The sequence below is a fragment of the Acomys russatus genome, chromosome X (genome assembly GCF_903995435.1).
Source record: "Acomys russatus chromosome X, mAcoRus1.1, whole genome shotgun sequence".
Taxonomy (NCBI): domain Eukaryota; kingdom Metazoa; phylum Chordata; class Mammalia; order Rodentia; family Muridae; genus Acomys; species Acomys russatus.
Window position 1 is genome coordinate 52826947 of NC_067169.1, and position 25401 is coordinate 52852347.

At 45.0% G+C, this 25401-nt stretch overlaps 1 protein-coding gene across 8 annotated transcripts in view; it reads left to right on the forward strand.

Annotated features, from left to right (window-relative positions):
• The window catches only part of Nhsl2 (NHS like 2), a 246807-nt gene that overhangs the window by 186337 nt on the left and 35069 nt on the right, over positions 1–25401 (forward strand). Inside the window, exon 1 of one of the 8 annotated variants that reach the window (XM_051142205.1) lies at positions 13231–13310. The exons of the other annotated variants lie outside the window; for them this stretch is intronic. Within the exon in view, the coding sequence (XP_050998162.1) occupies positions 13283–13310 (28 nt within the window). The 5' untranslated portion in view covers positions 13231–13282. Of the gene's footprint in view, positions 1–13230; positions 13311–25401 lie in introns of those variants that run through there. 8 annotated transcript variants of the gene reach the window in all.

A 25401-nucleotide genomic window follows, 5' to 3' on the forward strand; every position in this document is an offset into this window, starting at 1 on the left:
ACAATCAAGGATATATAGAAGGACTTTTGTCTCAAAAAGATAAATAAAGATAAACAAACAAACAACATAATTTTTTTAACATTTTCAAAAAAATATTTAAGAACACTTAGAGGAAAAAGACAAAGTGAATAGTAAATAGAACCGCTGATCCCAAAACTTGCGGGAATGGGAGCAAGATGGCTGCGGCTTGAGCCCCTACTGGAATGAACGTGTAGGCACTCCACAGACTCTCTTGGAGTACCAGCTATAGAAGGCCTTGCATGACTTTCCTCTGCTGTCCTAGATGTTAGTGGCCCTATTCTCTCCAACCGTAGACTCAGTTGTGCATCCTAGCTTGCTGCTCCCTGACTGAAATGCCTCACACATCCCTGTCCTTCTGCCAAACCTCAGCTTGTGGTTGTCGTCATTCAGGACTCGGGGTGAGCAGCTCCTCTAGGAAGCCCCTTCTTCGAAATGCCTGGGTTGAGTTCTGCTTGCGGGCATACACACACCTCTACTGTAGCTCGTCTCACCCCGGTGGACTCGTTTGTTTGCTGACCTAAGTTCCCTGCCCTCTGGGCTCCAAAACACATTTCCTAAGGAAAACTTGGAGGGTGGGGGTGAGGATAAAAATGTAACTGCCAGTGAAGCCTGTGACAGTGACTGGACCCTGGGGACTGTCCTGCTCCTGGGATCATTTGGAATGGAGACTTCCCAGATTCGGAGCCAATGCTCACGCAGGCCACAAGTCCAATCTCGGGAATGCTTTTTTGAGAGTATTGGGGTGTCTTTGGGAATTGCTATCTGAAGTCAAAAGGAAAGCACAGTTGCTTTAAGGAAGAAGTGGGCTGCGATAGCCTTTTATTGACAGTCTCAGCCAAATGTGGGGCCTCTGGTGCTGGGGTGGCTGGTCACAGGTGTTCCAAGTTTGGCTGAGTCATTCCTTGGGTGCAAGGTGTCCCTGCAGCTGGAGCTGGTGGAGCACAGCCTTGGGCTAGGCAACTCTGGGTGGAGAGGGGACCTTGTAGTTCCTCGAGAGGGCTATCAACTTGCAGCAGGCTTGCTGGCCAAGCGAATAAGACCCAGTCAGAAGGAGAATCTGAATGGTGCATCACAGTGTCCACCACAGAGATCTGGTCAGGCCCCCTGAGGCTGGAGTGCTGGGGAAGCAGTAAGATGAAAAGAACAGTGGTTTGAAGTACAGATTGGCCAAGCCTGCTGGTGCGGGCTGTAATCACAATTACTGGAGAGGCTGAGGCACAAAGACAGAAACAGTCAGGACCACCTAAGAGAGTTCAAGTCCAGCCTGGGCAATTTAGCAAGACCCTGACTTGTAAAAGACCCATAACAAGTTTAAAATTAAAAAAAAAAAAAAAAGGCCAGGATGTAGCTCAGTGGTAGAGCACTTGCCTACCATGCATGGCATGAGGAAATGAGATCAATCCCAGTACTAAAATCACCTCCTCAACAACAGCAAGAGCAGGTGGTGGCAGGGCTTTGTAACCCCGGGTATGCTATTCCAGTCCCTGGCCTTAGAGGACACAGAGACAAGAAAGTCACAAGGAGCTCTGGTATATAATTGGTGCAAAAAAAAAAAAATATGTAAAGGGACTATTGAGAGCAATGTGCTAAGCGTTCCTCCTGTGATATGTACCAAAAGACCAGGCTGCCTTAACACTTTGTTCTTGTCTCTCTCTTGGAGACCTTATTATCTGGGTCTTCCCTTAACACATGATTATGGGCCTCAGTGTACACAGGTGAAAACTGAGATCCGGAGATTTGCTTCAGTCCTCACTGCAGGTCAGATTTCCCCCCAAGCTGGGACGCCTCCAGCACAGTGTGCTGTCACAGCCTGTGCCCTCTCCCCAGCACCGCCTGCCCCCTCAAAGATACATGCAGTCCTCGGCAGTTTGCAGAGTGCTTATTACATATTTTTCATCTTGACACAAGCCTGCAAGATAGCAAAATAACGGTGTCAGAAGAAAGTAGACTTCTACCTTTGTTTTCTTAACCTGCCTGATACGCAGTTCAGAAATAGATATATTCAGATCATATTTCTATCGGTGACATTCTTTTTTATTCCGCTTTTCTTTTTCCTGCACGTTCTTAACCACCTGTGAAATTCTTCCATTGCATTCATCTGTTCTTCTATATCTTGTCTCAAAAGTGAGAAAATTGTCATCAAAATCAAGTTACTTCCTTTTAAGCTGTGAGGGGAGAAATAGAGGTTTCGTAATTTTTCAGCCTTCCCCAAAAGCAGATGTTCTTGGTTTGAAACATGAAAAATATATGAGATCAAGAATACATCTGATTTTATGTGTGATTAGTACTCTGTGAGAGCTTTTTCTCATTTTTCTTAATTTTTTTCACATTTTTTATTTTATGGGGCTTGGGGATGCTATGATACACACGTGAAGGACAGAGAGCAAACTGTGGGTATCGGTTCCCTCTTTCCATTATGTAGGCTCTAAGGATCAGACCCGGGTCATCAGGCTTAGTTGCAAGTGCCTTTACTCACGGAACCATCTCACCTGCCCAGGCTAGCTTTCTTGTTGAAGGAGTGGCCTTAGAGGCCACCCAAAAGCCCTGTTTGAGGCACTGGGGCTCTCTCAGTGACCTCCCCATGGCCCCTTGATCGTGCTCTCTTTTCTGCATCTAGCCTCCTCTTTAGACCCCAGGCCAAGTGTATTTCTTTCTCTTCATTCCCCGTCTAAAAGATCCCTCCGATCCTCTGTCTTCTCCCATCAAGTGCCAGTGAGCATCAATTTGGAGGTGAAACAGAAAGAGTCCACACATCTCCTCCAGTGGGTTTGATTGCAGTGCACCTGGCCTCAGAGTTTATCTAAAGCAAAGCTTTTCTCTAGAGTTTTCCTAGCAGACAACCACACTGGCAGTGGCTCCGTGTTTACAGAAGGAAAATGTTCATGTTCCCAGCAGAAACAAATGCACACGGTCCGTGGCCCTGCCTGAAGTTCACATGACTTCATTTCCCATCACTGTCACAGGACCCTAATTTAAATTTCCTTTCTCTTTGGAACTACCAAAATACTCTGCTGGCCTCTTGGGTTAAGCAGGGCGGGCGGGAGGGTTCATTTCCTCAACTTCCTTGTAGGGAGCATGCAGTAAGTAACCGGGGCCAAGGTGGAGATCAAGGGTCAGCATTTGGCTTTAGAGATTAGCAAAGTAAAGATCCTTATCAAAGTGTAATCTTCAAAGAGTTAAAACATGAGCTCCATCAAAAATATATTGTGATCAGATGTCAACGATTTGTTTCACTTGCCGATGAAGGAGCCAGTATTACATTAAAGCTGGTTTGAAGAACTACAGAAAGGCTGGAGGGATGATGCAGTGGGTAAGATACTCATCATGCAATCCCGGCACACAGATAAATGCCAGGAAGGTGTGGCAATGTGTCACAGAAATCAAGGAAGACACCCAACTTCAACTTCTGGCTTCCACACACACGTGCATACATATATGTACATACTCCCACCCACACATATGAACATGGCACACACATGCACATGCAAAAAGAGAGAGAAACACCTAAGAAATAAACATAGAATTACCTCAAAAAAGGGACTCTGATGATGGCTCAGTGGTTTAGAACATTTGCTGTTCTTGCAGACGGTATAGATTCGATTCCCAACACCCACATAGGGGCTCACAGACATCTATAACTCTAGTTTCAGGGGAGCCAGTGCTCCTTCTGGGCTCTCTGGGCACTGCACATAAGTGGTGCACAGAGATCCATGCAGGCAAACACCCGTATATTTCATTTTTTTCTTTAAAGAATTATCTCAAAAATTAGTAAAGAATTACCATGTAACCTGGAAGTCCAACTTGTAGGTACAGACTCCAAAGAACTAAAAACACTTGAGCAGATACCTGTGCACGAATGTCCATGGCAGCAGTACTTACAATGGAAAGTTCAATGTAACCCAGATGGCTATCAGTGGGTGAAGAGAGAAATAAAATAATGTGCCCTATGCATAAAATGGATTGTCATTTGACCATAAAATAAAATTCTAACACATGCTATAATATGGATAAGTCTTGACATTACTCTAACCGAAAGAAGCAAGATACAAAGAATAAATTTTGTGTAATCCCATTTACATGAAGTTTCCTGAACAGGCAAATTCATTAGGGCAAAACATAGACTAGAAATTACCAGGGCTAAGAGGAGGCAAGTAATGGGAAAGTAAAAGAGTAATGGGGAATTACCACTCCTTTAAAATGCAGATATTTATTTAGTGTGTGTGTGTGTGTGTGTGTGTGTGTGTGTGTGTGTGTGTGTGTGTCCATGTATGTGTGTGTGTGACTATGGAAATCAGAGGACAACTTGTGGTGGTCAGTTCTCTCCTTCCTCTACTTTGGGTTCCAGCATCAAATGGAGGTCATTAGACTTGAAGCAGGAGCTTAAATTCACTGAGTAAACTCCCCGGCCTAGAAATTATGGCTTCATAGATACATAGTTTCAGCTTGAGATGAAGAAAAATAGGTATAGATAGTACAAGTCACTTTACAGCATCGTGAATATAATTAACGACATTAAATTCTGCACTTAGAAATACTAAAGGGGGGAAGGTGGGCTAGCCTGATATGACTCAACAGTTAACATAACATACTGCTCTTACAGAGAGCCTGAGTTGGCTCCCAGCTCCTACAATGGCCTGTAATTCCAGTTCCAAAGGGATATGGCACCTCTGGCCCCCATGGGCACCTGCACTCACGTGCACAGACCCAAGTACAGACACACATACACAGATCTCACATGGTGGTTCACATACCCCCAAATCCAGGTACAAACAATCGGATATGCTCTTCTGACTGCTATAGGCACCAGGTGCACATGTGGTGCGAATACATACATCCAGGCCAAACACTCAGACAGTAAAAAGAAAAAGAAAATGAATACATCTAATAATTTTTTTAAAAGAGTTGGAAGTAGCTAAGTGGTAGAAGTCATGCCTACCTAGCACCTCAACACAAAATAATGGCTAATAGTCTAGGTCCTGCAGATGGTGTTTTCATCTTTACTGAAAGATTACTCAGTGATCTTTTCTGCCTTGTCATACTTTACGTAGTTTTTAGGCCTTTCTTTCCCTTCCTTTCTCCTTCCTTCCTTCCTTTATTCCTTTTCTTTCTTTCTTTCAGATAGGCTTCCCCATATTCCAGGCTAGCCTCCAGCTTCATAAGTAGCCAAGGATGACCTTAAACTTCTGATCCTTTGACCTCCACCTCCACCTCCATCCTCCCCCGCCGTGCTGGAGTGACAGGCACGCGCCCAACCACACTCAATTTATGCAATACTAAGGAGCCAATCAAGGGCTTCGTGCATTCTAGACAGACACTACCAACCAAGCCACATGCCCAGCCTATAGTGTTTTTCTTAATACCTTAAATAATGCATGACAGAGAGCAATAACCGTGCAAGTCTTCATGAAAAAGCCCTTACTTTATAGTTGCAAGGCCTGACTCTCATGGGTACTAGCATCTTGGTGACATCTCATAGTGTCACATTTCAGGCCCACTTGGGTCCTTACTGAGCATGAGCTGCTGTGCTGAGCATGGCCTGATGAGCATGGCTCCTTTTGATGCGCCACCCACAAGGCCAGAACCAGAATTTAACTCTTGATCTACCTCGAGTGTCCTAGGGCATCTTACAGAAGCACTTGGAATCTGGTTAGAGTTTGGAAGAGTATTCTCCAGTATCCTTCCCCTTGGGGCTAGCCAGAAGGTATCTCCCCACCCCTGGCTGAGCCTGTCCTTGCCTGCATCCACTGATATTTCCACTGAATGCCATCTGGTCCTTCAGCTTCCTTGGCCTATGGTAGTGTCTCCTGAATTTAAGTCATCCATGTACAGGAGCCACCCATTTCATTCATTATTTGTACTATTTTCTTTTTCTGCTTTTGTGTGTTTTGTTTTGTTTTTCTTGAGATAGGATTTTGCTGTAAAATAGCCCTGAGTGCTCAAGTTCATGATGTAGCTCAAACTAGCCTTGAACTCCCATACTCCTGCCCTAGCTGTTTAAGTGTAGAATCAGCCATGTGCCCTCAGTCCATCTTATCTATACTATTATACTATTTGGTAACTTCGAAAACACCTTTCTTTTTCTTTTTCTTTTCTTTTCTTTTCTTTTCTTTTTTTTTTTTTTTTTTTTTTTTTTTTTGTTTTTTTTTTTTTTTTTTTTGGTTTTTCGAGACAGGGTCTCTCTGTGTAGCCTTGGATATCCTGGACTCCCTTGGTAGACCAGGATTACCTGAAACTCATGGCAAACCACCTGCCTCTGCCTCCCGAGTGCTGGGATTAAAGGTGTAACGCCACCACGCCCGGCTTGAAAACACCTTTCTTAAAAAAAAAAAAAAAAAAAGTCTTTAACTTCTCAAAAATGAAGATAATATGCGGCCAAGTTAATAGCAATGCTAAAGAAAATGTTCACTAGAGTACCCCAAGCCACTTCCACTTCCTGCTTGATTCTGTTTTTTGAAAGTGAAGTTCTGTGGCAATTTCATGTATGTGTGGAGACTGAGTTTTGAGCGTTTTCACTCCTCACTACCTTCACTCACCCCCTACTCCCCACCATGCCCAGCTATGACAGCATTATTCTTTATATGTGAGATGTAGGTGTATGTCTGTGTGTGCAGGTGTTTGTGTATGTAAGTGTGTATGCACATGGGCACACAGGTGTTTGTGTATATGCACATGTACACACATGCATATGGAGGCCAGAGGTTAATGATCAATGCCCTCCTTTAGTGCTGTCTACCGTTTTTTTTTTTTGTTTTGTTTTGTTTTGTTTTTGTTTTTGTTTTTTTTTTTTTTGGAGACAGGGTCTCTACTGAGCCTAGAGCTTGCCACTTGGCCATTACTGGCTGGCCAGCAAGTCATGGAGCTCTTCCCATGTCCATACCACCTTCCTGCAGCACTGAGGATACAGACATGCCACCATGCCTGGCTTTTTACAATGGTCCCAGGGATCCAGATTTGGGTCCTCGTGCTTGTGTAGCAGTCACATTATTGACTAAGCCATCTCCCAGCCCCCAATATTGTTTTCAAGAGAGTGGGGTGGGGCGAGCGCAGGAGAATAAATAAAATTGCGCATTGCAACAGTGGAATAGTACACACCACCAGCTTGCCTGAACAAGCAGCACCTGTATCCGCATGGATATCTCTCACAAACATACTGTGAAGCAAAGCAAGTAAACTGCAAAAGGTTACGTACAATTCCACGTGATTCAGAATACACAAAGCAATATGGACCAGCTTAAGATTTGTGAGCACACACGTGGCACCTTTTTAAGTATGCATGTGGCACAGAGACATCCAGTTCAGGACGGCGCTTCCTCTGTGCAGCTGGGGAGGTACAGAAGCTTCAGCTGGGGTAAATATGGGGAAAGAAATTTGTTTCTAATAGTACTTTTGCAAGGTTTGAAATAGCTCAGCATCTAAAATGAGATGTTGTTTCTGCTGCTCTTTTTTTTTTTTTTTTTTTAATCTTGGATAGGAAACTAAGGCACAGGTTCATAAATATCTGGTATCTTGGAGAAATAGATAATCTTCACAGGAAGAGGCCTCACTCTGATTCACTGAAAGCCTGCTCTCCCCAGACACTGGAATAAACCCTTGGGATGGAGCATTTGGATGATACAGTTCTCACCTTCCTAGTCCACATGGATGATAGTGACTCCTGGGATTTGCCACTGTTACCCTCATACTAGAGCCCATTTGCCCACTGGGAAAGCTCTGACTATATTGAGCCAAATGTGAAGAGTATTTGGGGTAAATGTTCAGTCCTGCCTTAGATGTGGTCACACCTTTTGTTGTGAGTCTACCACTGCACGGTAAAGCAGGAGCATCCCAACACTTTCTAGGACCAGAATTCTGCCATGATGCCTCTTGCAAGCAGTGCTGCTTAATTAAATGATACAGTGGAGACATCAGGCCTTATCAGTACTACTTGGTCTAAAGCAGAAACTAGGATGGGTGGGGAAGGCTGTCTCTCAGTGCTTGGCCCCCGTTGCCATGGCCCCTGTTGCCATGGTTCCCAAGCAGTTTCACTTATGATTTCCCTCAACCATTTGCTTATGGCATCCATCAGCAAGCAGGACCTAGAAACCCGCTCATGCAGACCAGGAAGCAAGCTGATAACAGAAAAGATGAGTGAGGAAGGGAAATAATTAAGCAAATAACATAGAAAGTGGAGGTGGAAGGAATTTGGTGTGAGGCCCAGAAACGGTTTGTTGTTGTTGTTGTTGTTGTTTTTAATCTTTTTGAGATGTAATGACCTGAAGAAGCTGGTCAGAAGTTGCCTACAAGTCCCCATAATGTAGCTACCATGTGGCACAGGTATCGCAGCTCCATGACCTGGATTTCCAGAAAAGTCCTAGTTTTAAGTATTCTATTCTCTTTGTCAGACCAAGAATCCTGGTTTTTTGATTCAGAAAATAAGGTCACTGTAGTTACAGTGGCTCTCTAAGTCATCCAGGAAAGCCTGATTTAGAATCCCTCCCCTGGCTGGTTGGCAGGGAGTCCCCACAGGACCAGCCTCTGGGCCCTAAAGGCCTGACTGAAGTGGCCTCTTATTCAGCCAAGAAATATCAAAGTGCACTGCCTGCGTGCTGCTTTCTTCAGCTCTGTAGTTCTCTGAGGAGACAGAACCAGAAAGGCATGGCATTGTGACCCCTTCAGAGCTGGATTTCAATGCATGCTGCATTAGCTCTCGTTGATGTAGGCAGTACTCTGAGCCTTGCTTTCCTCACCTGTAAAATGAGAGCAGAGAAGGGCTGCAGCAGGGCTGTTCTGAGCATCAGCTGAGCTGTTGGCTCCCTTTAGAGTGCAGTGAGAGTGTTGGCTGTTAACATTCGCTTCTTGGAGCCACTCTAAGTGGCTCATGGCTGTAGTCCCTGTACCCAGGAGGCTGAGGCAGGAGGAATGCCAAGAGTCTAGGCTAGGCTAGGCTTTATAGTGAGTTGTTCAGGTCAGCTTAAGTTGCAGAATGAGACCTCACCTCAATAAGAGAAAAAGAAAAGGAAAGGAAAAACAATCTACTCCTTCATTCGACAAATAAATGTGTCCTCTATGTCAGGCACGAGGCCAAGCCTGGGGACATGAAAGTGAGCAAAAATCAGACTGGGTCCTTGCTGGCATGATGGTTTCTAACCAGAGAGGTAGGCAGACTTTGGTCAAAGATTACCTCATGCAAAATCCAAGCAGAAGAGAGAGATGGCAGAAGACTTCTTTTCTTTTTATTTACTTTTTGAGACAGAGTCTCAATGTGTAGCCATGAGTGACCATTGACCAGGCTGGATTCGACCTCATTAGAGATTGTCTTGCCTTTACCTATAGAGTGCTGAGATTAAAGGTGTGCACTACCATGGTCAGCCTGAATTCTTCGATTTGTGCTCATCTTATAATTGATTTTTAGGTTAGCATACAAAGAAATTGTTTCATTGTGAAATGTTCATGTAAGTGTTGTTGTACTTGATTCTCAGTCCTTCTCATCCCCAGTGTCTCCTGCCTATCTCCAGCTGGGTCCCTAAATTGACTGTTTGTGCTGGAGGGCATGGATCATTGGTCAAATGCTTGTCTAGCATGAGAGTAGCACTGGGTTCCTATAAACAAACAAACAAATGATTGCAGCTCCTGGATAGAATCAGAAGGCAGGAAGAGCTTTGGGGGACTTCTGCCTGCCCATGATGGCAGCTTACACTAAGTGATGCTGGTAGTTCCAGTGTGAGAAATGATCAGACGTGTGTAGATTTTAGAAATAGAATCAATGGATCTGAGTGAGGGGTTGATTGTGGGGTGAGGAACAGACAGTAGGTTTCTTGACTGACTCTCTACATGGATGACTTAGGTCACTTGGAATGGCAGCCAATCCCAAAGCTGCCGAGGGGCACTGTTTAAGGTTCCATGTCCCTTTTGGAGAGCAGTACGATGCCAGTCCTTCAGTTCTGAAATCAGTTGCTAGACTTCATCGTCAATGGACGGCCATTAACATTTAAAAGAATTTGCTTTTGTGAAGAATAATAAAGCCAGATCTTCAGCGGCTTTGTGTTTAATGCAGATTTTCCTGTAAAGGTAAATCCTTCACTTCCAAGGTTTGAATGGATTACCTTAAAAATAGCATAGTTTTCATTAAGGGAGACTGTAGAAAACATTCTCTAGCCTATGGTCTCCCGAGGGCCAGTATATGTTCTTTGAATTGGATTCCTTTCAAACCGTTAGCCCAGGAGCTTTTGTTCTGAGAGGCCAGAAGACAAGAGGGGCTGAAAAGGGCGGCCATGGAAAGGGCCAAGGACAAACTTGAGTCTCATAACTGTAGGTAAGCATTCATTTGAGTTCTCTAGGGGACTTTAATGATTTATTGTCATATTTTGCTTTTTTTTTCTCCTCACTGCATTAGCTCCTTAAACCTTTCTTTTAAGCAGGGAGGGAGTGGGGTTCAAATAGGCACCCAAGGCCCCTCTTTATTTGAAACAGTTTGTTTCATGTGCATTGAGAGTGAGTGCAATAAAAAAAAATGTGCTATTTTCCCACACCACTTGTCCCCCACTCTCATCAACAGGGCTTTCATTTCTCAATCCATGCAGGCCCACCCTTCAGAAGCTATTATCTGCTGACAATTGGTGGGGATCTCTTGTCTTTTCTTCTTCTCTCAATTAAACTCTAAGGACTGAGATTCCCATCTGCCTTGGAGCAAACAAATCTCTTGTTACATCTACTTCCAGAAGCTGGAGAGCTTTTCTCCTTTCTCCAACCTCTATAGTTCTCTTTTTCAGAATGCTTGACCCTCTTAGCGATTTTTAACTGCAGGTGGCAATTAAATTGGTTTCCCAAAGTTGGACCAACCCATCTTACCCCTTACATTTAACCCATCCCTGGTGACCCTTGAACCAGAAAAGAAAAAAAAATCATTTTCTGGCCTGCTATTTTTCTCTCCCTAAGCAGGCTCATGCAAATCTAAATATGACACAATCACCAGGCAGGATGCTTTCACTCTACATGGGTCTTTGCTGTCTACTTTCCATAGGGCTGGCTATGCTAACGACAAGAGCACGGTGACCTGCCCCACGCTTTCTAACATAGAGGTTTGCCCTGCTTGAGAGGAGCCAAGGACCAACAAAAGGGTCTCCATTCACAGATCCTTGTGGGGTTTCAAAGTGGAAAAGGAGAAGAAAAGGGACAGAAAGGGGAAAATAAGAAAGAAGAAAGGAAGAGGGGTGTTTACAAGCACCCAAATAGAAGCAGCTGTGAAAATAGAAACTGGTTTATTTTCCCTTTAAGAGTTTGATTGTAGAAACTATTCTAGTATGTTGTCTTAATGTATGAAATAGTAATGTATTTTATCTATTTTTGTTCTTATGGTTTCCATTGACAAAACCTCACATTTGTTAACATTTCGAATAGTACCTACAGATCTCAAAGGGAAAGGACAGGTCACAGTCATCCCCCCCCCCCCCACTCTCAAGTCCTCCACACACTCCAAGGAGACCAGCAATGACAACAGAAGCTTGTGTGTCACTGCAGACTTGTTCCCTACGTACATAACTCTGGGTGTGCTTTGCATGTACATTGAAGATGGCACTGTACATTCTGGCCCTTGCTTGTTTGTTTGTTGGTCAGGGTGTTATTTGCTTGTGAGACAGCATCTGGCTATGCAGCCAAGGCTGTATTTCAACTTGTGCCCCTTATGCTTCAGTCTCTAGAATGCTAGGATTACAGATGTACACTACCACATCCTCCATTTTCACTACGCCCCCCACACTTTGTGGTCCTTAAGACTGAATCTAAGACCTCACATATGTTAGGCAAGCACTGTGCACTCTACTACTAAGGTGTATCCTCAGCCCTCATTTTCTTTTTTTGAAACAGGATCTCACTGAGTTACCCCATCGATCTTGAACTTACCCTGTAGCCAGGCTAGCCTTGAATTTTTGATCCTCCTCAGCTTCCTGAGTAACTAGGATTCTAGGCATGCACCACCATGTCCTGTCTTGGCTCTCCCTCACCCCACAGCACCTCGAGCCCTGCTTTTTAATTTACTGTTAACTCTGATGTTTTCCAGCTTCCTCTTCCTTATTTTGTCTGTACTAGGGACCCAGGTCCTTGCATGTGCTAGGAAAGTGCTCTATCACTAAGCTATAACCCCAGCCCTCATCCCATTGTGAGTATGTACTATGATGTATGGAACCATCCCAAATGATGGACATTTACTTAAAATAGAAGATCCAGCACCATTCTAACCAAGAGAAATGTTATGTGAACCACAAGAACAAGCCACATAAGATATTTAGGATTTTCTAGTAACTCTCAAGTATTACATATACACATACTTGGTTTGGTTTGGTTTGGTTTGGTTTGGTTTTTTGAGACAGGGTTTCTCTGTGTAGCCCTGGATTCATTTTGTAGACCAGGCTGGCCTCGAACTCACAACGATCCGCCTGCCTCTGCCTCCCAAGCGCTGGGATTAAAGGCGTGCGCCACCACGCCGGCCCCGTAGTCACATTTAAAAAGCAAACAGAGGATTAGAAACAGAACTCAGCAGCTGAGCACTTGACTCACTTGTGTGAAGCCCTGGGTTCTACCCCTAGCACCACAGAAAAGTAAAAGAGATGAGATTAATTTTAATGATACATTTTATTTAATCCAACATCAAAAAAATATGACTACATGTAATAAACATTAAAATTGTTAAGGCATTGTACATTCTTAGTCAGACTTTTAAATCTAGCGCATACTTTACAATGCCATCCAATTTCAAATGCTTAAGAGTCACACGTGGCTGGTGGCAGTGGCAATGGACCATGGAGGTTGAGCAGGCAGGAAAATCTAAAATGTCACCTCTGTGGTGAGCCTCTGTGGTTGGCAGGAATGGATTAGGAAGTTGGATGCTGCGACTTCTGGGGCCTCTTCAGCTTTGAGTTGTGAGCAAAGATGCCTAAAGGTCCTTTTCTTCTCCGTGGGCTTCAGTTCCACTGGCCAGAGATGAAAAAAATGCTTGCTACTCAAGGGCGTTTTTGAGGCCCAGTACAGGTTCCCCTTTCTCCACCTTCAGAGGTGTCTGTGCTCAGAACTTCTTACAAGTTTCATTGTACTCAAGACCCAGTGCCCATTTCCTTTTTTTTTTTTTCAAAAGCTGAATCGTGTGGCAACAGGGCTTTGAGTAAAGCCCTCGCTCTGAGGTCAGGGGAGGGTGTGGTGGGAGGAACCCACATTGTGGCTTACTCAACTGTGAGATCTTAGCTCGGGTGGCCCTCAGCTGCTGTGGTCCTGTGCAGTGGTGGTGGCAGCCATGGCATCACAGCCTGGAGCATGGAATGGTGAGCAAGGGCGGGGTTGCTGAATGTAAGGGGATTTGAGGTTCGGGTTTGGTACCTGATGGTGTTGGCACTGTGGAAGGCGACTAGTGTCTGGAGATGAGACATCATCTCCAAGGGATGAGACATCTAGCTTTGGCCAAGTCTGAGTCCACTAGGCCACTTTTGGGAAGCATGTGGACTCTACAGTAGTCCACAGGGCTGCCCCTGCCTGACCACCCCCCCACACACCGAGGTTGGCAAGATGCTGAGAAATGGGATTATCCCTTGCAGGGCCACATACTTTCCCTGGGCAAAAGCAGTGGCTCGGTGCCAGCTGCTTGATGATTTCCAAGCCAGCTCTCCTCCCTTGCCTGCTCTCCCTAACTGGCCAGCTACCAGAACAGAGCCTGGGGCTAGCAAAGGCTCAGAGCAGCTTTGCTGCAGGAGAAAATAATTCACTTCTGTGGAAGCCTGGGAGGGAAGCTCTTGGTCACCAGAACCGCCTGCAGTGTCCCCGTTACCTCCAAAGTGCCTAGGGTGGAGTGCCAGCACTCTTCTTTCACCCTCACTGATCCCTTTGCCAGCCCTGCAGCCAGGAACTCGCAGTGGCATCCGACTCCTGAAGGGCCAGGCAGAAAGCTAGCTTCTTTCTGCCTGAGCACACAAGCTGTAACCTCCCAACCAACCAACCTAAGCTAGTAAAACAGGATGGTTTCATAGCAACGCAAAATGCAGGCATGATGACTTTCTGGCTCCCAACATCCTGGCCCTTCACTGGCTGGCTGAGACCCAGAAGCCCTGTTCAATATACCTCTGTCCCAAATGTCCGTAGCACAAAGGCTCATGGAGAGTCTGGCATGTCTGTGGGAACTACCCAGTAGTCGCCTCAGATGGGTGGGTGCATCCATGAATATGGACGTATTCTTCCGTGGAGTCACACGACTTGGATGTTGTTTTTGGGTGTACCCCTCACTCTCAAGGTCCCCAAGTTTAAACTTGTCACCTGGTCACTTTGGAACATTGTATGTAGACACCTGGGTGCCCACTAATCTCCTCCACTAAGAAAAGGTCCCAAAGTAAAACTAGCTGGGAACTCTTGAGGGCAGGCTTAGAGATAGTCTTGTGGCCCTGCCTCTCCCATCATTGCTTCAAAACCCTTTCAAGCTGGAGCATCCTACCTTGAGACTCAAGAGCAGGAGGGTTGCTATCCATTGGACTTAGTTCAAGCCTTAAGCCTATTTTCTCCTATATATCCTCAATCGAAAGTCTTTTCATCTCCACTCTGTGAAATGGGGCTAAGAACATCTGAGAGTTGCATCAAGAAACAAATGAGAACATGGAATAGATTGAACCCTGTGAAATTACCTAAAGTACTTTTCTGTGGTTCCATATAATATAAAAAAGTACTTTATAAAAGAGAATACACTATAATAAATAGTTCTAAGTACGTATTCTTATTCTTAAGAGGTACAATTTCAAAGTCACAGAATATTGCCTTTTGAAGAACTAACTAACCCTTTCTTTGATCAGAATTATGGGCCATAGTGACAGAAACCACCTCTCCACCAACACAGGATTGTGGGCATTCTCTGGGGCATTTGAACTAGGGAAAGAGAGGACCAGGTATTTTTCTAAAAGATCAGACTGGCTCATGGAAAGCCCAGGATATGGGCAGGAGGCTAGCTCCTGATAACTCCTGCCTATGAACAATTTTTCTTAAAAGCATCCTCTTGCTTGGGGTGGGAATGTTCCCTCTATGGGTCCAGTTGCAATCTGGAGGCTGCTAAAGACAGCCTTTCCCTCCCATGGCGCAGAACCATAAGGGCTCCAAGTAGCAGGGACCTAGCCGCCAACCTTGCCCACCCTAATAGCGAGCATCAGGCCTGTGTAGAGCCTTTTGATTTTTTGGAGTCCTGACAAAACTTGCATTTGGACTCCAGTGGGTGAAGCCGGGGAGAGAGAGGTCTCTTACCTTCTATGACTTGGTGGCAATGCAAGTGGTAAAGATGACCTACACTTCAGGCCAGAGGGGACTGGGAGAGGCCTTGAGAAACAAACAATTGCAGTTCGGATTCCTCGTTGTACATCACTGTCCTGGGCTCTGCAGGACGTTTCATATGTAGTAGCAAGAGAAGGATGGAAAGCACCCTGGAAGCCCAAGAGCCTCATGGGCTCTTAGAATCCTAGAATGAATGCTTCACTAGGGTTCCATAACCATGAACAACCCCAGGAACTTGGTACCTGGTGCATTTTTTTTTTTCTAAAAAACTTTTTTTTGGGGGGGGAGGGTTTGAGACAGGGTTTCTCTGTGTGGGCCTGGCTTTCCTGGAAACTCACTCTGTAGACCAGGCTACAGACTGTATAGGTGTTCTGCCTGCGTGTATGCATGCACCACATGCATGCCTGGTACCCTCTAAGGCTAGAAGAGGATGTCAGAGTCTCTGGAACTGGAGTTACAGAAGGCACCATGTGGGCACTGGGAATTGAACTCTGGGGATTTCTTTTTTTTTTTTTAAATAATTTATTTACTTTTATGTTGTGTGCATTAGTATGAAAGTGTCAGATCTCTTAGAACTGGACTTACAGACAGGTGTGCGCTGCCATGTGGGTGCTGGGAATTGAAACCGGGTCCTTTGGAAGAGCAGTCAGTGTTCTTAACCACTGAGCCATCTCTCCAGCCCCATCTGGGGAGTTCTTGATTAGGCCAGTAGAGGCAAATAAAGTCACTCAGAACCAGAAAGTTCTGGAACCAGAAAGTAAGAAGGTCAATGAAGATTACCCCACTCACCTTCCCCATCCCAGAAACTACCCAAGTGGCCTCTGCACTAAGCAGACAGTGAACTGTGCTGCTCTGGGCTCTGAGCCCTGGCAGCCTCTGACGGAAGGGCTACACAGAGAGCAGCGCTTTGACCATGATGGACAACAGACTGCATGCCATTTGTTCAAGGAAGTACTAATATCCAATCATAGCTATGGTTAGAGCGCCTGTAGCACAGATGTGTTCAGCCAGATGACCACAAACCTCTAATTGGAATTTAGCCTGTTTTCCAAGCAGTGCATTACAGTAGCATTAGCGGTGTCTAAGCCTTTGTCTCTAAAGAAACCACAGATATGTCTCTGTGTCACTGAAGCTGCTGCAGATATCTTGAAAATTTGTTCCACCAAATGACTACTTCAAAATCATGGTAGTTACCAGAGCCACTGCTAAATCCTGTTACTTACTGTGTTAATGATAAAGCACAGAATGCCTGCCACTAACTTTAAATCCAGCTGACTTCCTTTGCCATCCTATGTGTTTTATTTTATGCTTGTGAAAACATTCTCAGAAAAGGTCTATAGATATTGTCAGATTCCCAAAGGAACCCAAGCCATAAAAATATTAAGAGATCAGAGCTGGAGAGATGACTCAGAGGTTAAGAGCACTGGCTGCTCTTCCAAAGGACCTACTTTGATTCCCAGCAACCACATGGTGGCTCATAATTGTCTGTAACTCCAGTTCCAGGAGGAGCTGATGGACTCTTATGGCCTCCTCAGAAACCAGGCTCACACATGATACACACACATACATACAGTGTTTTTTTTTTTTTTCATTAAAAGCAGGGCCTGGAGAGATGCCTCAGGATACTGAATGCTATTCCAGAGGACCCAGGTTCAATTCCCAGCACTTATATGATAGCTAAGAACCATCTATAATAAACTCCAGTTCCAGGGCATCCAACTCCCTCTTTTTGACCTCTATGAGCACCAAGCATATGCATGGTGTGCACGCGTGTGCCCCCCCTACACACACACACACACTCAAAACATCCACATACATAAAGTTGTTTTTTTTTATTATTAAAAATATTAAGAAACTGTGTAGGAGGCTTAACAGGAAAGCTGTTGATTGGGGCCAATGGGGATTGGCCTCAAATGCAAAGATTGCAAGTGCTACTAGTATTCTGTAAGTGCCAAGGGGTTCTGCAGGGTTCTGAGCAAGAGGTTACCGCAAATGAATTCTGAAGGCTCTCTCCAGCGTGGATCGGCAGTAATACCAGAGACTTGAGGGGACAAGCAGGCCAGTGAAAGACAGTTCTGCCTTTCCTATGTTGAATTTGAAACTAAACACTTAGATACGCAGGTGAAGATGTCTCCCAGGCTCTGGGAAATGCAAGTGGGCAGCTTGGGAGTGCAGCCATGGCAACCGAAAGATTTGGAAGTCATCCTTCATTTGAGTTGATCAAAGAAGCTCTGGAGTAATTGAAGTCACCAACAGAAAAAGGGCGGTAAGAGAAAGGCTAAGACAAGGGCTTGGTTTCTCCAGGGACCACATTTCCAAACGGATTTGTATGCAGAGGTTTGCCGGTGACCGATTGCTGTTTGAAGGGAGAGGGGATCGGGAGCATTGTTTGTTTCTGTTTTGTTTTGAGAAAGGGTCTTACCATGTAACCCTGGCTGGCCTGGTGCTTACTATGTAGCTCAGATTGGCCTTGAATGCACAGAAATTTCCCAACTCGACTTTTTGTCCAACTTGAGGGGGACTACTTTGTAGACCAGTCCCCTTTAGTAAGTGACAGTGACAGGAGTCAGAGATAAGAGTTGAATTCTTTCATACTCTTTCATGAGAGACCTCGGTCCAGCCTGTGGTCCCAACAGAAGCCAGACAGCTAGACCTTCCTTTTATTGCTTCAACAAGGTATTGTCTAGATTCTGGGTGCAGACAAAGGGACAGGCTCAAATGTGAGCCACCTATCAGCCCCATGCCAGTTTAGGGATGTGTGCCCTGGTTCCGAACCAGGTCCAGGCATCAGCTCAATGTCTGTTTGAGTGTGTCAGAAAATGCAACTTCCCTGCACAGGCCACTGAGGAGTGAGCCCCAGATGGAACTGTAGGACCAAGGAGCCTTGGTACATGTAATTCTGGGTCCTCAGTATTTCCTCCCATTTAGAGCCAAGCTACACAGCATGGGTTCAGGAAATTAGAGGGATTGGAGCTTCTGCCATTCTCAGCATAGTTTGTGCTTAAAAGCTTACCAAACTAAGCTAGTCAGTGGCACAGAAGCAGGTCTGTGGTCTCTGTGTTCCTTCCTTCTGGGGTGACCCATATATCAGAGAGAGAGTGTATGTGTCACCACATTGAGGTTACAGCCCTGTTCTAAGGCCTGTAGGTTGCCTGGGAAACCTGATATTGTTATAGCCACCAAGGAAAAGGAGGCTGAGCTTCATTTTAAAAGACAGAAAAAAAAAAGTTGGCTTTTGATTTTGACTTTCATGTCCTCATACCAACGGACAAGGCACAAATTCTTCCCAACACTTGAAATTTAGAGTAGCTCTAGGAAGCTTCAATGTGTGCACACACAGAGAGACACAGATACACACACACACACACACACAAACACACACACACAAACACACACACACACACACACACACACACACGGTGGGGGGTGTTCTGATTTGGTAACTGATAGGCTAAAAGGCCAAGTGTAACCTGACAATCATTTCTCATTCTACACAGATCTTAAATACTTTAAGGGCCAGGATTTTGGGTATATGCCTGTATTAAATACTTTGGAGTCTGAAACAAAGGATCTCAAGTTCAAGGGCAGCCTAGGCTACATAGTGAGAGTCAGTCCCTTCCATTCCACCCCCCCAAATGAATGTCTGGGCATTCAGCTCAGAAGTATAGCTCAGTGTTAGAAGGTACGTCTCACGTACATGTTCAAGATCTTAGATTTGATCCCTAGCACCAAAATAATTGGGTGGCCAATGGACTGGTTTTATTATTTCTTTTCTGAGCCAATGTACTGGTTTTGTTTCTTTTCTGAGCCAATGTACTGGTTTTGTTTCTTCTTTGAGTCACTCTGTAGCCCAGGTTGGCCTTGAGCGTATATCATTCCTTCTACTGAGATTGGACATTCGAGCCAACACACCAGGCTACCAATGCACTTCTTAAAACTTTAAGATGTCGCTGTCATGGAAGCATCGGCTAGAACTGAGGAGTGCTGTCCCCCCTCAGGCCCCATTTAGCATGCATCTCTCGTTAGCACTGGCTGCCTGAGTCCTGTCAGCTAAGATGCTCAGGAGCCTTAGACTTGCAGAGCTGTGATGATGCTCTGTGTTGTCACTTTGCTCATGGTGGGCGAGGGGGGGCTGTCTGTCCCCTCCTCCTCCATAGGCACCACTCTCCAAAGGAGACACTCTTTGGGAGTTTGGGGAGGAGTGATAGGCATTGTCGGGCGAAGTTGGGGAAACGTCACCAGAGAGTCTAAAAGGCTGGAAGGACTGCTGCTAGAGATAAAAGGGAGTGTGGGGCAAGGGAAGGCAGTCCAGAGCAAAGGGAGGGGAGAACGGTGCTAAGCATGTAGAAGAGGCATATGTGAGACTGGGAGAAGGTAGAGGTCAGATCTGGGGGTCTTGACTGCTGCAATGAGGAGCTTCTGGCTGTGGTGGTTTGCAGCAAAAGGGAGAGCTGATCTGTGGGGTCTAGAAGAGGGGCATGGGAGCCTCATGCAGGCTGGACTGCAAACGAGCAAGATATGATGGGAGGGAGGAAGGTAGAACATTCTTGCAGTTACTTAGGTGAGAAGTAATAAAGCTTCGGTTGGGCAAGGTGCCAGGGAATGGCAGAAGGAAGAGAACGGGATTTAGGAGAGCACGCTGACTGGTCTTGGTGACTCCTTAAAGTAGGAGAGGAAGTCTGCGCAACCTGGCACACGAATGTTCTCTCTGGTCCCAGCCACAAATTAGCTGTTGTATTTTCAGGGTTCTGTGCCAGCCCTTACCCATCCATTAACTCACCAAAGATCACCTATCAACTGTCTGGCCAGCGGGCTCTTGTCATACTCCTTAGGCACCAGGCAGAAGGAAACCCAGTTTTCACACCTACCTGGAAGGTACACACACACACACACACACACACACACACACACACACACACACCTTTGGCTAAAACATAATACTTTATGCCTTAGTGTACATCCTTACTAGGTAAGGAAACTGAGGCTCATCCATTATGTCAATATGATTTTCTCAGGGTCTCATAGCTAAAATTAGTGGCAGAGCAAGGATTTGAACCTGTGAAGTCTGCTGCAGAACAGAGGAACTGCCCAACACACGGTCCCTATTGACTAATCTATGCTGATTGTAACAGGCTAGTAGCGTGTGCACACCACACACTGCTTCTACACCCAAAACCCTGAGTCTGCTGGTGGCCCTACAAGTTCAGGGGACCTCCCTACAATCAGGTAGGGAAGAAAGTAACACTGAGCATAGGCCGCCAGCACTACTGGCCATGAAGCAGCCAGTTTGAATCATATTGTATCTCATTCCTGCCCCCAAATCAGTCCTTCAAGTAGCTTTCCGGTTACGCTAGGCATTAAATCTAAGTTCTTGACCGATGGTCTACAAGACCTTGTGGCAACATGACTCTTGCTCACCTCTGCAATGTCCTTTTTTAAAAACTATACTCTCCCTCAGTCACACGCCAAAAATACATTGACCCGTACAGTCATTCTTTCCCACTCCAGAGCCTTTGTATTTGCCATTTCCCTTGCCAGGAATGCTATTTTTTTCCTCTTTTGTATGACTGATTTCTTATTGTACTATGTATTTCCTTTGCTTAAGTATGAACTGCATCTTTACAGTTCTATCTGCCAGTGTCTATGTGACCAGTGCACAGAAGGAATTCTGTAAGCACTCATCAAATGAGTTAACTCATTGTCATGGCACCAACTATGTCTTGGGCCCTTTACAAATATTATTTTAGTGTTTAAAAACATCCCTATGAGTTAGCTGTGAGGATCTCCGTTATGTAGATGGAGCGCAGAGAGGTGATGGGACTTAAGCTGCCTCCCCTGTAACACATCACTTCAAAGCATGCATTCAAATATGGTCTTTAAAAAGAGGGTTCTTTTTTTTTCAGATTTACTTATTTTATGTGTATGGGTCTATTTATGTGCACCAAATGTGTTCCTGATGCCCAGGGGGTCAAAAGAAAGCATCAGATTCCCCTGGAACTGGAGTTATAGATGGTTGTGAGCTGCCATGTGGATGCTGGGAACAGAACCTAGGTCTTCTGAAAGAGCAGCAAGTGCTTTTAACTGCTGAGCCATCTCTCAAACCCCATTAAGTGGGGTCTTAATTGAGAATACTCTGGACTCATTCTTTCTCATACCATGTCGGTTGACTGACCTGAACTTCCTCAGGAAGGAACTGAAGCAATTCTGGCGGTCACTAGCTGGAGTTGTTTAAGCACGCTGGTTGTACTGTGTTTTCATTTTTGTGTATTAAAGACCCCAGAAGTACCTTGGAAAGCAAAACAGAATTCCCCACTCAAGTGAAAAAAAAAATAGCTCTACTACAGTGGGAAATGTGGTTGAAACCCACAGGACTGAGCATCCTCTGGAGGATGCCAGGAATAGAGGAGAAGATGCTTCCTGCTGGCCTGGAAAGGTTTTTCTCTTGCAACTTCTAATTTGCTTAGCTCCTTGCAGCTTAAAGCAGGACATGCAGAATGCAGAAGCTCTGCGAGCCCCTTCCAGCCTACTGCATCCCAGCCTGCATTTCCGTGAGGTCCCTGGGGACTTGGGGATTCCTAAGCACAAAACATTTTGAGAAGCGGGTGTCGTAGAACAGCAGCCCCTGAATACTGGACTGGGACTCCCAAGGGCTGGGAGGAATGCATGCCCAAGACCTCTGTGCAGGCCTGATCACAACTGGCCTCTCAGTATCACTTGCTGAATCTGACCACCCATAGCCAGCCACCGATGGAATAATTAACAATGCACTTTCTGCAGTTCCGGTCTGTGCTCCCCTGAGGGAGGCCCAGCAATATGGTGTTTGGATATGGAAGCCCTAGACTTCAGAAAGATCGTGAACAGGCTTGTCAGTAACCCCTTCTTCTAGCCTTACACCACAAATGCCCCCAAGAAGAAACAAACATTTAAGGTATCAAAACTGTTGCTCTCCTTGCTGTGGCCTCTTCAGCTTACCTGGCCACTGGGGTCCCTATGCCACTTCTCAAATGCCCCTTGGAAATTCCAGCCCTTCCCAAGGTGCAGAAGGTGTTGCCAAGTGCTGGCTACCAAGCCCTCGCTGCACACAGAACCAAAATAAACCCCCGTTGATATGGAAACGGGTCAAATTATTTTAAGAAAAAAAAATTACTCCTTCATTAAGTCGTGTTGTTATAGAAACCAGAATTAGGAAAGTAACTTGGCCATGGAGGTTAGGTACAATGTTTAGGGACCGGAGCTTTTCCAAATAGTGGGAAACAATTTGTGACCATGTTTCCCTGGCTTTTGTCTCCATGCCAGGAATAAGGGTGAAGGTCAGTTTAGGATCCCATTGCCCCATCTGGATAGGTCACTGTGTGTAGGGCCTTGCCAGTGGGTTACACCAAGGCCGATTTATTTAAGCTGGAACTAACTGAAGGAGTGTCCAGAACAATCCAGTATGCAAATTAGCACACATACACACCCACTCAGCAGGAAAGTGAGTGTCCCAACTTTCTAGAATTAGAAGAAGGTAGCTAGACCTGAAAGAATTAGCAATATCTATTTTTCATTGTTTGTTTGTTTGTTTGTTTAAAGACAGGGCCTCACTTTGTAGCTCTAGCTAGACTGGGACTCACTATGTACACCAGGCTGGCCTCAAGCTCACAGAGCTCTACCTGCCTGCTTCTGTCTCCTGAGTGCTAGGAAAAAGTATATGCCACCACATTGACCATAAATGTAATTTAAAAAAAAGATTTATTTATGTATTACTTATACAGTGTTCTGTTTGCACATACACCTACACATCAGAAGAGGGCCCCAGATGTCATTACAGATGGTTGTGAGCCACTATGTGGTTGCAGGGAATCGAACTCAGGACCTTTTGAAGAGCAGACAGATCTCTTAACCTCTGAGCCATCTCTCATGCCCCATAAATGTAATTTTTAAAACGCGAAAGAAATCCTAGCTGAGCCTAGTGTAGTGGTACATGGCTGTAATGCCAGCACTCAGGAGGCTGAGGCAGAAGGATGGAGACTTCTAGGCTAGCTAGGCTACAGAGTGAGCGCTGTCTCTATCTCAAAAAATAAGTGTTTTTAAAAATAACTGAGGATTTAGTTTGGTGTTGGAGTGCTTGCCCAGCACATGCAAGCCCCTGGGTTTTATCCCTGACATCATGATTCTGAAAAGTTGAAACCTTATCAATTTTTTCACATGGATTTTAAACTTGTAATTTATATGTATATGTATATATAATGACACGCATGCATATATATAGTTAAAAATCCATGACTAAAAGATTCTCAAAGAGAGCCTTAAAAAAAAAAAAGATTTATTCATTTACTATGTGTACAGTGTTCTGCCTGCATGTACACCTGCAGGCCAGAAGAGGGCATCAGATCACATTATAGATGGCTGTGAGCCACCATGTTTTTGCTGGGAATTGAACTCAGGACCTTTGGAGGAACAGCCAGTGCTCTTAACTTCTGAGCCATCTCTCCAGCCCTCAAAGAGAACTTTTAAAATGCATTTTAGCCAATAAATACAAACATAAAAATTACATGATTCAGTGGGGCAATGTTTCCATGAATGTATATATATCAGGTGATGTTTAAGTCAGGCTAACAGTCAGCTCTTCAATTGCGTATCTTGAAACTGTATATGCCTTTGCAGAATGTGTTGGGAAATTAACTGCTACAGGGATCTGAATTTTAACGTGGGTCTATTGTTTACCAACTGTGACCTGAGCAATTTATACAGTTTCTCTTGGCCTCATTGTTACAATGAAAATGTGTTGTGGGAATTAGAGATAATGTAGGCACAGGCCTTGTCCAGTAGCTGTCATATAGTAGAGACCCAGTAAATGCTTTTGAAAGCTTTTAAAATCAGTTCGTGTTGAACCTGACTCAGAACAAATAAGTCAAATGTGAAGCTCAGAATGGGTATTTGGATGGTCCCTGGATGGTTCTAAAGTTTAGGCAGGGTTGGGAACCCTTACCTTCAGGTAGATGTATGCCCACCCTGGGCTCGAATTAGAAGAAGGTAGCTAGACCTGAAAGAATTAGCAATACCTATTTTTCATTGTTTGTTTGTTTGTTTAAAGACAGAACCTCACTTTGTAGCTCTAGCTGGACTGGGACTCACTATGTACACCAAATACTATACTATTTGGACAGAAAGAGAAACATGCTTATAGAGGAAACAGTACTGAATACTCAAGCATACAAAAGCCATCACATGGGTATCTCCCTCTGGATCAAACTGTGGGGTTCCAGAAATGATGACTATGACCCCTTCCCTCAGGAGGGTCTTTAGTAGTGAAAGGACAAAGGTTTGCAAGCAACCAACAGCATTTATGGTCAAGTCTGCAGTGGGGATGCTGCGTGTGTGACCGGATGTCAAGCCATAAACTCGGAAAAGCTGGCTGGAAGAATTGCAGGACTAAGCATGAGGGTGCCATTCCTCTCAGAGCTAGGGAGGCTGAAGTGGAATGCATGCATTTGTTCATCCCACATGCATTTACTGAGCATCTATTATGTGCCTCAGACTATGGCTATGCTGGCAAACAAGATAGACAAGGGCCCTGGCCTCAGGGGAAGGCAAGGAGTCTAATAGGGCGGCCAATAAAGAAGAAAAGCTTTAAGTGGTGGTAAGGAGTGTGAAGATATGGCTAGAGTGGTGATTAGGATAGAGCCACCATAGCAAACATTACAGACAGCCTTTCTGAGGGGATAGCTGAACTCACTCAAATGATGTATCTGGCAGAGTGAATAGTGAGGCAAAGGTCTTAACATTGAAATTGGCCTGGCATATTTGAGGAGCAGCAAGAAAGCCTCTGTGATGAGAAAAAGATACAAGCAAAGAGAGTAGTGAGCATTGAGGCCAGATCCAGGGCAGGGAGTGGAGGCCAGCTCACTCAGACCCTGGCTCTTGTTAAGAACTTACATTTTAGTATACTGTGGTGAGAAGGAATAAGAAAACAGTGGGATGTGCTTTGCCTTTCTCTTTACTAACAGCTTGAAGTAGAGTTTACTTGCCATAGAACCCGCCTATCTAAAGTATACAATCCAATAGTTCTTAGCATATTATTCCCAGGTATGCTCAACTGTCACCACATTGAGGCCGAGATGTTTATCATCC